General features: G+C 41.4%; 3 protein-coding genes across 3 annotated transcripts; 1 reads left to right on the forward strand and 2 right to left on the reverse strand.

The window, feature by feature from the left end:
* Nucleotides 1–317: 317 nt before the first annotated feature.
* On the reverse strand, nt 318–8,657 carry LOC107191628 (transcription factor E2F2). The gene is made up of 8 exons (XM_015580714.1): nt 7,242–8,657; nt 4,014–4,111; nt 3,774–3,931; nt 3,506–3,647; nt 3,208–3,421; nt 2,847–3,120; nt 2,420–2,759; nt 318–987 (listed from the first exon to the last, which is right to left on the reverse strand). Exons 2-8 carry the CDS (start codon nt 4,090–4,092, stop codon nt 863–865), a joined length of 1,332 nt encoding a protein of 443 aa, XP_015436200.1. The 5' UTR covers nt 4,093–4,111; nt 7,242–8,657; the 3' UTR covers nt 318–862.
* A 783-nt stretch (nt 8,658–9,440) lies between these two features.
* Nucleotides 9,441–10,885, reverse strand: LOC107191632 (protein archease-like). Its single transcript, XM_015580718.1, is given in 4 exon segments — nt 9,441–9,947; nt 10,165–10,369; nt 10,562–10,586; nt 10,805–10,885. Coding segments are annotated over 4 exon segments (384 nt in total). The 5' UTR covers nt 10,857–10,885; the 3' UTR covers nt 9,441–9,845.
* A 3,284-nt stretch (nt 10,886–14,169) lies between these two features.
* On the forward strand, nt 14,170–16,801 carry LOC107191631. The gene is made up of 5 exons (XM_015580717.1): nt 14,170–14,254; nt 14,961–15,053; nt 15,151–15,417; nt 15,497–15,655; nt 16,352–16,801. Exons 1-5 carry the CDS (start codon nt 14,179–14,181, stop codon nt 16,498–16,500), a joined length of 744 nt encoding a protein of 247 aa, XP_015436203.1. The 5' UTR covers nt 14,170–14,178; the 3' UTR covers nt 16,501–16,801.
* Nucleotides 16,802–16,877: the final 76 nt, after the last annotated feature.

Raw genomic sequence — 16,877 nt, forward strand, 5'->3', positions numbered from 1 at the left:
TCTCGACCGTTATATCAAGCCGGAAGTACTCGAAAGCACCGCGTCCACAGTTCCGTGTGATATGTGTTCTCCCAATCTGCTTCACGCGGCGCCGTCTTTTCGTCCGCAGAAAAAGGTCGATCTGCTTTTTTTTTTCTTCGAGGGAAAAAAAGAACAACAACAAGAAAACCGACCGACATCGACACCACTGCGTGTGTGCATTTGATGATCCTTCAAACGTCTCGCCCGTTCAAACGAATCCGCGATTTAAAATTAAAAAAAAAAAAAAAAAAAAAAAAAAAAAAAAAAAAGAACGCGAGACATCCACGACCAAAATACTATTCGGTATTTAACATCGCCTCCCCACGCGAATCGTTACGAATCGTAAAGTCCTATCTATACCTCGTATTTACACATTCGCGGGTATCCTCGAATGGAAACTAACAAGCAAAAGAATCATTTCACTAAGCCGGCTTGCAGCGATTCTTCATTGTTTACCGATTTGATTCTGCGTTCATGCATCCTGTTCACGCAACACGACGTCAACACAAAACCCTATTTCTCTCTCTCTCTCTCTCTCTCTCTCTCTCTCTCTCTCTCTCTCTCTCTCCCCCTCCTGCTATTCTATCGAACAACGGGAACCGAGATATGACCCTATCAATCGGTGATAAATCGGTTTTCGTTTTTTATTTAAAAAAAAAAAGAGAAGAAAATAACGTGCAACTTAATACCGCCAAATTGCGATCCGTACAAAAAAGCGCCAATCACAAGAATTAACAAAATTATATCTAGCCGTTCGAATACTAGGGAGGCGAACTCGGATTGGTGGCCTGAAACGACAAATGTTACTGTTGTAACGATGACGATGATGCGAATGATATTTCTAGAATTTGAAATCAAAGAGATCCGAAAGCCCCTCCTCCGTGCCTAACGAGAATGAATAGTCGTTCTCCGAAAGAGGCGGTTCCAGGGACAGCAGGTGTTCTCCAAAATCAAGAAGAGTTAGATCTGTAACAAAAGAGAGAGAGAAAATGCTGGGCTTGTCCAAGTGTTTAAAAAACCACTTCCTGACTTCCAGACTCCGTCTGTGTTTTGCTACTCGAAGCTATTAACATATAATCTGAATCTTTGCATTTTCGAAAATGCTGAAAAGAGATTAGTTATTCACATGGAACGGGCCGTTTGTGTGGATATATGTACCAATTATATGTTGAAGTGTAAACAATGTTTTTTCGTATAAAGTGTACGAATAATAAAGTGACGATTGATTAAATCGTGTTGTATTGTTAAAAGGAGTTTTATAATACCGAAGTTAATTTTCTATGTTAATGCTACATAGAGTTCCTAGACATATAATGCACAAGAATGTTAGACAGAAGCGAAGAGAAGCAGAGATAAGCCAATAATTGTTTTGTCTATGAAACGTACCTTCGCGCGATACGAGCTTTGTTGTTTGACACCGTCACCTAACTAGAACTCTGCCTGTGATGTGATTTTAATTATTGTAACACACAAGTCACAGCCAGAGCTCCATCAGGGCACGGCTATCTTCCATTGTTGAAAAGGCAGAGGACAGAGTGAGAGAAAGATGGCTCGAGTCCATAAAACCATGAAAAGGTGATAGCGATTGACTCTCGCGATCTTTCTTTCGAAAAAATTTGTTTTCGGAAGTTATGGATTCTTTTTGTTGGCATGCATCACGTTTCTTTCAAGTTGACGAAATAGTGTGACTGAAGTAATGGATCTATTGTCGTGGGGTGTTTTCACGTATTTGCGCAAGAAAGAAACGTGCCCTTCTGTTGTAGAAATACCCCCAAAGCACAGAGACAGTAGCGGTGTAAAAAGCATTTATTTAAAAAAAGAAAACAAAAAACGAAAAAATATATAAAGATACAAGCAGATTAACAAAAAAAAAAATGTATAGTTATTTCAGATGAAAATAAAGCGCAAAAAGGCGTTGTAAATAAGGAAAAGTATATAAAAGTTTAGCTGTTGTTAAAAGATCAGCTTACTAAAAAGTAACAGTAATAAAATGATTGAAAACGTAACTTTAAAAAAAAACAAGAAGGTGAAAACAAGTTTATGAGTAATTGTACTCACGTATAAGTGTGTAGGATTCAATAATAGATATTATTGTTAGGATTCAATAATAGATATTAAGTTGTATTCACCTTATTGTGAATGTGTAACATTTTGTGTTCAGTATTTTGCAACGAAATGTAACAATACGTGCAGAAGCATACATACATCGAAAAAAACAACAAATATTAGCAGTTAAATATAAACTTTGAAAAATAAAAAATATTACGACAAAATTAAAATTGTACGCGAATGCATTACTCTTTCAGAAGTATTCGCAAGATTAATAACAAACAAGAAAAGCGTAACGAAAGAATTTGATTCCAATTAAGTTTAATTTAAAAGATATACGCAATCCTACCTGAAGTGCTAATTTGATCCTCCGTTTGTAATTGGAACTTGCCACCACCCATTGGTCCATAATCATCGGATTCGCACAACAGTGCGTCCCTCGCGGATGCAGTTGGAGTACGCAAACGAGTATTCAACGAATTCTCGACAGAAGGTACTGGTTCTACCCGAACCCCACTTTCTCCACTGGCCAACAGTTCAGGAGGCAGATAAGGTATATCGGATTCTTTTGACGAAGGCACAGGTTGCGTCGTCGTATACCCCGGAGTGGGAGACGATTTTACTGAAGGGTCATCAGGACAGAGGAACACCTCTATTTCTCCATGAGATGACCTCATGTGCATTTGAAGCTGTAAGAGTACAAATAATATTGTAAATATAACGTTACATTTAATACCAATACCGGCCCTTGTATAATATATTAAAGAGACAGTTACCTTTTGTTGACCAAGGTTAGTGATAGGTTGTGGAACATGAAGAGTAGCTTCTGGGGGAGCCTTAACCGCCATTATAGCCTGGTCTTTGTACATTGGAACAGAACGTAAATCATGATACGTTACATAAGCGTATTGTCTGTCGGCGCAGAGTTCCCTAAGGTTTTTGTCTGCACCATGAATTAATCGATCCAAAGTGTTTTCCTTAGCTTCTAGATCCGCTACTTCCCGTCTGAGATCAGCAATATCATTCCTCTCATTTGGTAACTGACCGCCTCTGTAAAAACACAACGATTACGTATAATTCGTAATTATCGGAACTCCTCTCTTGCACTTAATTCAAAGTGAATGAGGAATAACGTACTTCCATTGAATATTGTTTTTACTTTTCTTCTCCAGTATTCCTATACCTTCCAATACATTTGTAATGTCATATATACGACGTTTCTGTACTTCCAATTTTTCAGATGCTACATTCAAATCTACAACACCATCCTGACTGCTTTCTACTAAGTGTATGAATTTTTTTGTAAGTAAGCTCAGTGATGTATCATACCGTGTTCTTTCTACCGTTTTACCTGCAAAAAAAATATAGCATATCTTTCCCTGAAGGAAATAGACACCACTGCGCGTTTACTACACAAAAAGTAGATAAAACTTACTTTTGGTAGGTGTGTGGCCAGTTATAGAACTCGATCCAGATCTCCTACGTTTACCTCTAGGAGCCTTAAAGGCAGATTGGCTGGGACCTGTTGTTCCCATTTCCAAATTCAGTCTTCGTTTCACTGCCTGAACTGAAATTGCCTATAAAATCAAAAGTAATTAGACACCATTTCATTAAGTCTGTTAATTTGTAAGGAATTTTAATAATAATTAGAATCAATTATATTTTAGTCAATACAATTTTCTTTATATTAAAACATTATTTACTTCAGTTCGAGGTGGTGGTTGTGTAGGTTTCCTTGTTACTTGATAACAAGGTGTTTGTCCATATTGATGGTCTTGAAGATGTGGACTTGGTGTCTCTTCAGCCACTTTTTGTGCTTGCACCTCGTCCAATGAGCCATCGTCCAAAAATTCTGTTTTTACTGAAAGTAATGGTTACACATATAAATGGACAGACACAGTGGAAGGTAATTGTAAAGTGATGCACAGCTATTAGGTACATACTTAATTTGGTCTCTGCCATGTCTGGTGTAACAGGCCTGGCAGGATCTTCTAAGACCACTTGTCTCCTTACTCGAGGCATTTTTGTAGTTTATAAGAATCTAGAACAGTTACGTAAATATACATAAACTAAGAGGATTATCAAAAAGCAATACTGCAACATAAAGTACCACATATGCAGTGTGCAAGTTGTAATGTAGAATAAACCTTCCTCTGTATTCACATTGATAAATAATAAATAATGTGTTTTATAATTTTTTAAGTATCTGAATGTTTTATCATATAATTAGATGTCAAAAGTAGTTAATGAAGGAAGGAATTAGTTAATAGTTCTTTTGTATCCCATGGAAATTTCATTTTAAGAAGTCATAAAATGAATGGTACCATAACTAATGAACTAATAGTCAGTTTTTCTCACTATCATCTTGAAATATCAAATTACAAAAAATTTTCTGAAAACGTGATACTCCAATATTGCTTATGAAGGTTAATTAGTATACACTATTCTGGCGGTCACGTATTTTTCCTTTCGTTCGGTAACATCGTGAAAAGTTGTTTATCTTCGACAAGACGCCACATATTATTTACGTAATGAAATTTCAACGACGAACAACACGAGGTTAAAATACAGTATTTAATGACAGATGAATACCTTATTAACCTTGTCAACAATATGCTTTATCAAAAATACCGTTTATATATGAACAATATCGACAGTGAGCTGTGCAGATCCGAAGAAAATTTCTATCGATTCTCGTCGCTTCATTCTCAACTTTTTCTGGACGCTATCCATTTGTGAGTGAATTTTATTCTGTCGCGATAGCACATTTAAGGTGAAGCGACTTTTTCGATGCATATCAAAGAACAGACAGCATAGGGAAGAACCTTTTTGTTCTCGAATCAAATAACATTGTTAGGACCTATTAATAGAACTTGAATTCCAAAGAACTTCACGTGTGTCCGCAGAGAGAAAGTGACAGATTTTAATATTAAAATAAAAGGAAAAAATTGTGTAGTAAAATTCTGATAAGTCAATATTACAATTATGCGTTCAACATAATGTGTACATACGAAAATACGTAGGTTTGAAATAATAACATAAAATTCATGTTTGTTCAACGGTACACGAAAATTTGTTTACTATAAATCAAATGTAAATTTTATTACGTTTTCTGGTTTTACAATAATTGTCAGAAAGAGAAAGGAGCTACATAAATGCAGTAATAGAACAGTTGAAATCTTATCGTATAGAAAAATAATCGTTACATGGAATAACGAAACGGAAGTGTGGAACAGGCGGCAAGGTGACGATTCCGCAAGAACCGAACATCTGGAGAAAATTGCGGTACAATTTTTACACAATTCTAGAATACGAACCAGTTACTGTACATATGGGAAAAACTCAATAAAAATTGATAGAGAGAAGTATTTTCACATGAACACTTATACAATTTTTTACTAGACTCGTGAAGAAATGAACTGTTTTCCAACAGTTCTTTAAGAGCATCAAAGATTATTTTATAGATGATCGATTTAACAGTACAAAGAAAAGATAACATTCATACAAGGCCTATTTTTAAAATACTATAGTTTCGTGTAATTTTCATTTCCAAAAAAAAAAAAACGAAAACGAACAGTTCGTGAAAAAGAACAGAAAACAGGTCTACGTTTTCAAAAGGCTGGTTACGCGCCTGAGCAGACGCACAGTGCCACCGTACGAGAATTTTTGAGAAAAAAAAAAAAAAAAAGAGCAAGCGTCTCGGGAGCACGAGGCAGCGTTCCGGGTGTGGTTTAAAGAGGCACGTTGTCGCAGGATTGTCGTGTTACAGCAGCCTTGCGTTGTAAGCGGTTTTAGAAGCAAACTCCCGGTCGAACTGCGCGGTTGTCTCGTTTTCGCATGTTTGGCCGGGTACACACCGTCGGCGTTCGACTGGTTCGTGAGGCCAATAGCACAGTAAAGCGCATTCGAAGGTTGGGAGCAATGCACGATGCGGAGGCATTGATTGGTAGGATGTTATCTCGAAGATAAAACCGACTAGTGTAACTCTCGCCGACTCCACAGGCACTGGACGTAAAACTAGCGGTGGGGCATCGATTGGTACAACCGTGCTCCTTCAAACGCGAAATATTTGTACGAACCATTTACTGGCATTACACGGAACATTCTTCACGGCGTTATACATAGAAAGTCCCGTATCCCTTTTGTACGAGCATTTTCACAGTTGATCGAGCATCGAAATCTGTAAAGTGTGCTCTCTATAGGAGACAGGAAATACGGTAAAGAGTGTCGGTGGATTTCGTCGTACAAGTAAACGGAGGGTATGTGCCTCGTGTGCACGAGGCTTCAGGGCCCAGATGTTAGCGACGAACCTTACTGTCCCCCTTTTTTTTCCGCTCTTCCGCTCGTAGAAACCGCACAGGTCGCGAGGTCTATCGACGAAACCCAGATCGTCCCATTTCTCTTATAGCGAAGTAGAATACGCGCGTAGATCAGGCACCCTACCTCACACGTACATAGTGATCGCGATCAGCTGTTATCGTCGATCGGAGGCTCATCGGTTGTCGGTTTTTTTTATTCGTGTTTCTTCTTGAATGTCGCGTGAACTCGCGGGAATGTTCCCGATCACGAATAAATAACAAACCAGAGGTGATCGCACCGAGGCCGGTAATGCGTACTCGCGAAATCCACACGCTACGCACCGAAGCAGCCATGCATACGAGAGCGAGCGAGCGAGCGAGCGAGCGAGCGGACGGACAAACGAGGGAGCGCGATTATGCGAACGCGCGACACATAACATACACACACACACACTAGTCACCGGCAGTACGCACACGATGAAACGTAGGATTCGCACGCGATACGCAGAGCCGTTTAAAGAGCCAAGCCGGGACTAGAGTATCCCTAGTTAGGCGTGCTACCGGCACGGTCATGAGGAAACGTGGAATCGGTGCACGCTTTCGCGATTGATCGCGAGAGATGCCCAGCGACTTTCGACGCAGCGAATCAGTTGCGCTCGAAATAACGGTCCTCTCTTTCTTTTCTGTCTAGGCGCGCTCCAGTAAGCATATCTTTCCCACGATTGCGAAAAGGAACACGCCGTAGCGCGTTTCTAACCGGTACGTTGAAAACGCCTGCTAAGAGGAGGTCGGTCAAGCGGGGTACAACACACGTTTTGAAATGATCAGGTATTTTTTTAACGGGGGGGGGGGGGGGGGGGATTATTCACTTACTTGGCTCTCGAGCGTGCGGTACAAAATGCACAGTATTTTGAGACGGAGGCTCACGCTCTCTTCCGGGAGGTTCAGCCAGTACACGGCGCGGCGCGTGTCACAGTACCGACGAGTGAGGCATATCCTTGCCTCCTCGATGGCAAATACGTTGCCGCCGTGATCGTGGTCGTCTCCGTTGCGGTGTCGATGCCTTTAGTTGCAATTTTCACTGAAGTCTGCCGATGACAGGACAGACAAACGTGGCCGGGATGACGAGAGTTAACCCGGTCCTCCCGAGGCCAATGTACACGAATGTTTCTTTTGGTTTTTGCCCCGGGTTATCATACACACCGTACATACGATTTACTCCCTTGCCCTCTCACGTTTTTCTCTCCCTACGTTCCTCTTTCTTGGATTATACCCGTGTCGTCGTTCCCCGTCGTAGTCCGTCGTAGCAGTTGCGTGGCCTTTATTTCTTTCTCTGTCCCTTTCCCTGTGTGTGTTCCTCTCTTCCTCTCTTTCTTTACTACGTATCTCTGTTCCACTCTGTCTCTCTACCGCACTGGTGCGGTGTCCATTTTCTGCGGGGCCGATCTCGGCAATAGGAACGACAGCCAAGCAGACTGGGGCCCGAAATAATCGAGTGCAAGGGCCGAGCCGTTCAGGCGATCGTCGTGTTTTCAAGTTCCACGGAATGTAGAGGTTCTAAAGTTCACGATAAGCCCCGCCTCGACATGATCGGTCGAGCCACCGGCGAGAAAAACGAACCTTTTCTGTCGGGGTGTCGCGCGCGCACACGAGGCCGGCTCGTGAGCTGGGCGATTGGATGGACGGGGCTGGCTGGCGCGCTGGCAACTGGCTCGGGCTACGAGGCAGCAGACCCGCCTGTATCGGTGGTAGTAACACCGAACCGCGTGTCCGTGCGCTCTACTGTGCTCGCACAGCTCCCTGTGTCACCGTGTTAGTGGCCTTCCACCAATGTTTCGGTACGTTCTTGAACGTGTCCCTATCACGGTGGTAGTACGTGCTTAGGCGCCTGTCATGTGTCGGTGAGTTCGTGGACGCGCGCCTATAACGTACCGGCGCACCGGCCATCTGCCGGTCGCACACAGGAGTCGAGTACGCGCGCCAAAACCGTCACTTCGCTTTTCTCCGTAACCACCGCGCCGCCAGCTATTGCGGATATCCAAAAAGTTCCTAGACCGTGTCACCTTTTAATCCTTTCTCCAAGTGATTGCCTGTTTGCCGCTATTTGAACCACTTCTACGACCTTTCGCGGACACAATGTTCCTCGAACATCCACACCGATGTTTTGTTTATGTACCTTAGGGTTAGACGAACCTTAGGTAGCACACGATGTTGTACTTTTCCCGGTATCGCGTGCTACGATCACTCGAACGATAAACACACGAGAAAAATAGAAGATCCATGAGTCATTCTGAGTTTTTACGGATGCATCGGACACACGCGCCAAAACTGTTCCCTTAGTTTTCCATGAAACTGCCACGCAAGCTCCGAGCCATGTAGGTGAAAAATCCCTATACCCCGACTTTCACGCGACACGTTCGTATTTGATGGGTCGGTTATTTGTTTCTGGCATCTCCGAAATGTTATTATATATTATCCTTGGAGATTATTACCGTCTCAGTCCGCCATGGTCAGGGGTGTACGTTTTCGGAACAACGTCCACACTTGATGTTGGCAGTTGAGTCCCTTTAACATGGGCCTTATCACGAAGGAATGGGGACGAAATGTAAATGGATAACAAACACACTCACGAATTATGTAACTTCGAAACTGTTTGATTCTCGTTCTTTCACTACACACACTTCTGAAGATTGGGAGTATCCCGATGCCTGTCGTTTCTTGCCCGAAACTAAGCGGGCGGTCGTCGCTTCCTTCACGATGGAGGGGTGTTGGATGCAGGGCCGTACACTTCGCACGTGTAAATGTTGGCCTAATTTTTATTCCCTTTCGCTTCACGCGCGAAAGTCTTCAACATCAATTAATAATTTACAGTCTAAACATATACATACAAATTGAGCTCTGAAATTGCATTTGTATAAAAGGTTGAACACCGACCAGCCTGTACCTGGTCAGCAAATACTTTTATTCACAGGAACATAAAAATGATACATTTTTATTACGCATTTACAAAAATATACATATGTATAATACAATATATTTTACATTTAGAAATTAAAAAATGTAATTCTCATGGCGCTATTAGTAATAGTCAACTGTGGATTAAAATATACAACAAATGAAAGTAAGGACGACAATGTTTACCTTATTTAAAGGTATTCTAATACGATTATACATTATATAGAGCTGTTATTCAATCGGTGAATTTTGTAAGTCGTAGGGTTCTGTAATATATCAGTACGTACCTGAGATAGGTCGCCAAGAAGGGAACCCGGTGTTTTCTTCGTAACGTATTTATTTGAACCCTACGTAACTACAAAAGGATCGTACCGTATGCAGGACGTTAGGGAGGTATACCCTCCCTTCTTATTGCTGTATCCATGCGGTCATCCCCACTTCTGTATTTGAAGCATTAAACTAAGCTAACTTCGAAGGTCGCGCCAAGGAATCAAACGGTATGTCGAATTGGGGCCCAAACGACTATATGTCTACGATCACGAAAAGTTCGGCCCGATCTGATTCTGGACGATCGAGTATTTGCATCGCAGAGTAGGTGATGGCTTAATTAGTAATCTTGACTTTCTGATAACACAAACCGTCAATTTTCTTACGAAATATCTAAACTGCCGTAAACAACGAAGTGCAATGAGAAAGATGATTTTATTTTGAAACTTAGATTCGTAATAGAATAATGTGAATCAACACGTGTGAGAAACACGTGTCTTTTAAAAGAACTGGTACACTTGAGAGGAAAACTTAAACATAACGGTTTATTTAACGCTCTAAAAATGAAATATACCTTTGCTACGATAAACGGCTCGGCGCTAAACATAAATAACAATTCATCGAGGAAATGGTAAAGAAGACTCTCCAAGTCGTGTCCTTCCGCCTCTATGTAATGTACCTGGGTCATTTGAACCCACTCTAAATCCGTCATGTACCCAAACATGGCCATCGCGCATTGCTCGAAGGCTTCTTCCAAAGTATCGCCCCATGCGTGTAACCTACGATGGACCATGATTATTAAAGTATTTTTAAGAGATTCAGCAATTTATTATGCTTTTCAATGATTTACAGATATGCATTCTTTCATTCTTGTTAGTAGGAACAATTCATCATCCTATTTTGCCTTTTAGGTTATCCACGCGAGTAACCTCTAAAGCATATTATGTTCACTTCTCAGACATTGTACTTACTGTACATCTGCTGTGTGGTCCAGATCTAAAAACGAAACATTTAGATATTATTGATATGATTAATTTCATCAAATTGAACGTAAGTACAGTGTTGAATGTTGGACGCGTAAATCGCACGTGTAGCAAAATGGAGGCCGGTACAATGGCGCGCCGGCTGTTGATTATAGTATTCTAACCCGATTGAAGTCTTTTCTTTCTAAATTCGATGCATTGTTACATCTACGATACGAGATAGATACTTACATTCGTATTTTACCGGAGGTATCACAAAATCTTCTTCCTTGAGCGCGTCCATGATTGCGCACAGCTGATCTCACGTACGTGAATAACCGATCAGCTGATTGTCTGACAGGTTTAATCAATGGCTGTCCGGTTGTACGTGTACGAACTTTTACTACGTAGATGGCGCTACGTGGAAGGATAGTTTGTAACTTGTTTACCGACAGAGTAGAGTTAGTATAATCTGCAAATTTTTATAAAAATTGAAATGAGGTTAATTAAAATTATCATCAGAATGTTTTTCTTTAAAGTCCAAACAATCGAATTTACGCAAAAGTTAAAGACAAACAAAATTAGTCCATAGTCGAGTGTATTATACTTTTATCATAAAATAAATTGTGCAGACTGTTGATTGGTCCAGTAAAACTGCATTGTTCTATTTGGTTGCTTTATAGTTTTAGTTTAAAAAGTGTAAAATATCCCCAATGCACGAAGTTCCCATTTGAAGCTGTGTTACGTAAACTGTTCTAATTACAGCTACCTAAAAGAGTCGTTACACTTGCTCCGTTGGCCGCCGAATGCAGGTCATTTGAGTGTTTACAAATCGCTATGCAAGAGTATGCGCGATCGAACACATGGATTTCGAGCTTGTATCATTTGCGGCGCATTAATTTCCATGATAGCAACAATCACCGTCCCCAGTGAGCGGTGGACCGCATAAGCAGCCTGCAAATGCTAACCAACAGACCTACATATTTTTCTTCTGAACGAGCACGAGATGCAAGGCACTTGGATTTTTCAAAAAAACCGGAAAGTCGTATAAAGGGAGGGGGTATTTAGCTTGGATTCTAGATAAGTTTCTTATGGCACACGAACAGTGTATCATCGCGGAATATCCCCAAAACTTGAGCTCCAATATTGCTTGACCAAAAAAAAACAAAACAAATGGAGATAATTGTACAATTTTTATGCCGTAATTTGCTCAACATTGTAGCTGTTCCTTTCTATTTCACTTACGTCATGCTTGATCACCGATATACGCTTGTTACATTAAACTTTAGACACCTTGTTGCAAAAAAAGAAATAATGAAAAACAAGAAATAGGATGAATGAATGTATTTTAATGAAGTATTGGCTTAATGAACGTTCCATGGCAGCGACGGTCGAGCTGGACTCTTTTGTGCGAACGATTAACTGTGTCGATCGATCGGACGAGTGAGAGCCAGACTGATCAGGCATGTATGTAGTACAGTTTCGTTGTACCTTTTTCTTTGTCAGCCGTGTCTTGATGAAAACTAGTTTCTCATATTGATGCGATGTGATCCAAGGGCGTCCACTTCGAATGCTTGTAATCCATGGTACATAAAACTGCGTAGACGGTACCGTAGGAAGATTCGTTAGGGGACGCATGTGTACTATCTCGTCATCTGTTTACAGTATCGTTTTCAACGGTATCGAGTCGACGTAGATACTACGAAGGTCACAAGGTCACGGATGCCCACTTTTACACACACTCAGGCGTGGTTTACTCGCGACCAGGAAGTCAGGCAGGTCCGCGCTTGTCGATTGGTGGCATCGTTTTTAATTGGCTTAGGCCTCTTTTTTTTATTATTCTTCGTTGCTGGAATACGTCGTCAAATGCAGTTTCACCACAATTTAATCCGTGTTCAGGATAGTGATTCCTACGAATTGCTCCGAAATTTTTTAAACACGATCTTGCAACACGTGGACGTAAATCGAAGCGATCATCTGTGGACTAATCTTGTGGAAAAAAAGGCTTAAAGTGTGATGATATGCCACCGCAAACAAGTCTTGGAATAAGTATTCGCGGAAGTAAATTCAATGTCACGAAGAGTCAAACTGATTCGAGTGTCAAAAAAGCACACTCTCTGGTCTCTGATTAAAAAAAAAAGAATTTTTAATACTTATTGTTATTAGCCCCTATTTGTTCATATTTCCTCGAATGGACTCGTAGAAACACTATGTAGTATGTATATCTTTCAAAATCGATGCATTAGGTTTACATAAGTTTTCATAACAAAAGAAATTCCTTAATTTTCGAAAAAAAAAACAGAAGGAATTGTACGGTCAATGGTTTAATTATACACGACCAATTGCGTCACCCAATTAGGATACTATCAATTTTCTTTTCATACTCGAACATCAACGTGTAATTTCGTCTACGGTAACGCCTGGGAATGTTCAGATGTGTATTAATTAAATACATGTAATTAAACATTGCTTACCAGAGGCCACAGCGAAAACAGGTGCCGTGTGTTAGTAATGACAAAACAAGAAGATAAGTGTCAACCGGTATGACAAGAATGAATCGATGAATATTGACCACTAATTATGCGCTCGACGTCTATTTTCAGAATTTTTAAAAATTGCATCTTTCAGTCCGAGGTAATCATCGCCGCGGCGCATACCACTTACAGTGTCCAAACTAAGGACCCAACGTATCGTTACCACGGATTTCATACAAACATTACACCATCGTAATATCAGAGGACGCGTCAACGACACTGACGATGCAGGAAATTTCATCCTACCCGTTTCTGTCGTCTCAGCGGTGGTCATTCCACGAAAAATTCCCAGAACAGAATTTTAAGATCCATGGGACCAGAGAATGACCAAGTAAAGCGTTCCCAGTAAGTAGATCACAGGCAATTGTTCGAAACTGTTCAGACCGATAAACAATCTTTTCTATTATCCTCGGAATATCTCCCAACATCATACCGAATTTCCAGGTATTGGCTTGGTTAGAGATCTACCTTTATCATCAAGTTCCTCCCCCTATGGTCCCACAGCTCCAGTTCTCGAGACTCGTAAGCAGTGCGTTCGAGATACACAGCGGCGACCGCGACAAAAATAATGCGTTACAGAATCGGTAGAAGGTAAACAAGCGTGGAAATTATTCCGATAGCGGGTTCTGGGAACAACCTGTGACGGCGAGGCGGGCACAAGGGAGGAACGTCAAGAGAAAACCGCGATGACGATAGACCTGCCTTAGTTCGCCGGTAGGTCGGCCGAACCAAGCCCGGGATGCCGATCCAGTGACAGAAAAGCTGTGGCGAGATATCCCATACTCCACAGCCTCCGAGCCGAGTCGGTGACTAGTCCCCGATGGTAAAACCTAACAAAAGAAGAGCGGCGGTAAAACGCGCATTCCCCCGGAATTTCTACTCGCCGCGGTGCGGCGTGTGTTTTCAAACGCTTGCCGGGGCCTGGGTGGTTGCAGGGGCCACCTGGTGCACCACCGTGCCGCTTCTTGCCTCTCACGTGTTGGCGCGGTTTAATGACATGCAATTTTGCAACGGAGTCCTTGGCGCTGGAAACTATATAAACGGACCGCTTATAATTGGCGAGGCTAGCTGGAAGATTTTTAACCAAGCAGGATGTCGTACCGAGCCGTCACTGCGATTTGTGTTGCGCTCTGCGGTGTTGCCCTCGTCGTCGGCGATTACCAGCTTCGTAAGTTCTTTGCCGTGCTACGGGACCGGACAGACGATCCTCTTGGAACGCGACAGGGGAATAAGATTCGATTTTGTTCAGCTTTCCTGTTTTTTTTCTGGTGCAGATGGGGTAGTTTTCGAAGTGGGGATATACCGTTGACTTGTAAAGATTGAAATCTTTCGATTTTGTGGTTTGCTTTTTGTCGATAGAGAGTGGGATTAATGGGGGATATTCTGAAGCGGGGATGGACTATTATTTCGTAGAATTGTGGGGGTAATTCTTTCGTGAATGAATATCAATCTAGAAATTCCAATTGGTTTTCTTTTAACTTTGTATTAAATTCTTTGTAAATTGTTCGGAATTTTTCTATCGAATTAGGAGACCGTATTGTTTCGTGTTTATTGGACTGAATATAATTGATACTCGATAATTGGTACTCGACCCCGTGGTCCCTGTTCGTTAGAAAGAATAAAAGTTTCTGTTACCGATTCTGTCGAACCAGTGAGTTAGAAAGTTAGCGTGGGACGTGCGAACGTTGAGGTGACTTGAATTTTCGCGAATTCAGGTGAACCGCCGTTCACTGGGTCTCGTTTTCCTCGTTTCTGTCGCGAATGTATTTGCATTGTTGCAATTAATTTCGCTGATCACCTGCTTTAATCAATTTCACCGTTCCCCCGATGATTCGTGTCGTATCAGCTAACGATTTTTGTTTCTTTTTCGTCAGCCTCGACAGTGAAGACCTGCAAGAAGGACGCGGATGACTTTTCGTCCTGTTTGAGACTCGCCATTCAGGAATCATGGCCCACCTTCATGGAAGGTATAACTATCGCAAACGCTTTTTTTGTTTTTTTTATTTGACGATTTTCAGACGTCGAAGAATTTTCTATCGATACTTTTGGTATTGTTACGAACAGGCCTACCGGATTTCGAGATTCCACCCTTGGACCCGTATTACATCGAAACCCATTCAATGAATTACAACAATGGCCAAATGCGCGGAGCAATGAGCGCCAGCGATGCTCATATTTACGGTCTTTCCAACGCTCGTTTCCTGTCCGTGAAACCGGAATTATCTGACGATTTCTTCCGATTGGAAGTCGACGTCGAGTTTCCGAAGCTCTTGTTGGACGGCTACTACAAAGCCGACGGAAATCTGGGTAGCTTCAAAATCGGTGGAAAAGGTCCAAGTTCAATCAATCGGAATTTCTAGTCCATCAACATCGAAACATGGTCTTCAATATTATGCTGTTTTCCTGATAGGTTTCTTCAACGTAAGCATGGGGGACGTCAGGACCACCTGGGACATCTCGGGGCACGTAACCGACGACAGGTGGGTAGTCGAACATTTCAAATTCGTGCCTGAAGTCGGCGACATGAAGATCTGGTTCAACGGTCTCTTCAACGGAAACGAAGAAATGAGTAAGTACAAATTACCAATCGATAGATTCACTTGAAAATATAGAGATTAATTTAATTAAAAAAAAAAAAAAATAAAATATGATGTGAAAACGTACCGTGACGTGTTATGTAAACACGCGATTGTTGTGGAGCTGTTTACGCGCTGTCAATTTACGGGGCATCGAATTGGCGTAAACTTTCATTAGTCGGATGACGTCATATCGATATTATGTTGTTACGTAATATCACGTCGTTGTAGATGTATGGGAAGCCCTTGTCAGTGATATGTCAAAAGACTCTACAGGCGCATAATTAGCATGCGATCGCCATACTTCCTCTATGATTCCCTGTTTACCCTTGTAATTTGTCTTTTCTTCATATCATTAACTTTGTAATATTGTCGATCTATTACATCGTTTCTTACCTAATACGCATCTCCTGTAATCAGAAGTTACGTTATCGAACACGTAGACGCGTGTTTTCTTTGCTGCTACCTTATCAGCGGTTACGATAATACATACATTCTTTTTTTTCTTTATTGTTTGTTTAATTCTTTGATATCTTAGACTCGACTTTTCTTGAACGGCAACAACTACCAACCACGGTGCGATTTATTTTTCATAAAATATTGAACAATGATCAAAATTGTGAAATTGATCGGGAATTTGTTGTCTAATGTATCGAGGCAGAAATAATGAAATAACAATTATTTTTCAGACAAAGCTGCCCTCTATTTCGTCAACGAGTACTGGCCAATGGTGTACCGAAGTCTATTGCCGAAGTTGATGGAGGCTTGGGACACTGATCTCACCGAGTTCGTCAATCGGTTCTTCTCGAAGATACCGTTCTCGGCGGTATTCCCTTGATCTACATTCGATCTATAGTAAATAATTAGGAGCGAATCGAGACGGAATTCATGATCGACAGACCATGAAGGAGTTTAAGCAAACGGAGGAGTGAAGCGAGGGCCGCGAGATATATTTTAATGTTGTGCAATGGGAACGATCCCAGGGACGATGTTTCGAACTATTTCTACGTTTAAACTGTAAGCTCTGTTCGAGAGTTGTCTGTAACGAATAGCTGCGAGACGGTGCTTGAAATGGATTGTTAAAATCTGTGACTGTTATTGGATCGAACAGTGTGATGTAAATAAACCAATGCCAAATACCACTGTGGTTGCGATTTCCTTTTGAAAAGTTTGCTGAAAAAAAGAAACAGGATACGATGATTAAAAATATATACA

Source organism: Dufourea novaeangliae, unplaced genomic scaffold (genome assembly GCF_001272555.1).
Source record: "Dufourea novaeangliae isolate 0120121106 unplaced genomic scaffold, ASM127255v1 scaffold228, whole genome shotgun sequence".
NCBI classification, from domain to species: domain Eukaryota; kingdom Metazoa; phylum Arthropoda; class Insecta; order Hymenoptera; family Halictidae; genus Dufourea; species Dufourea novaeangliae.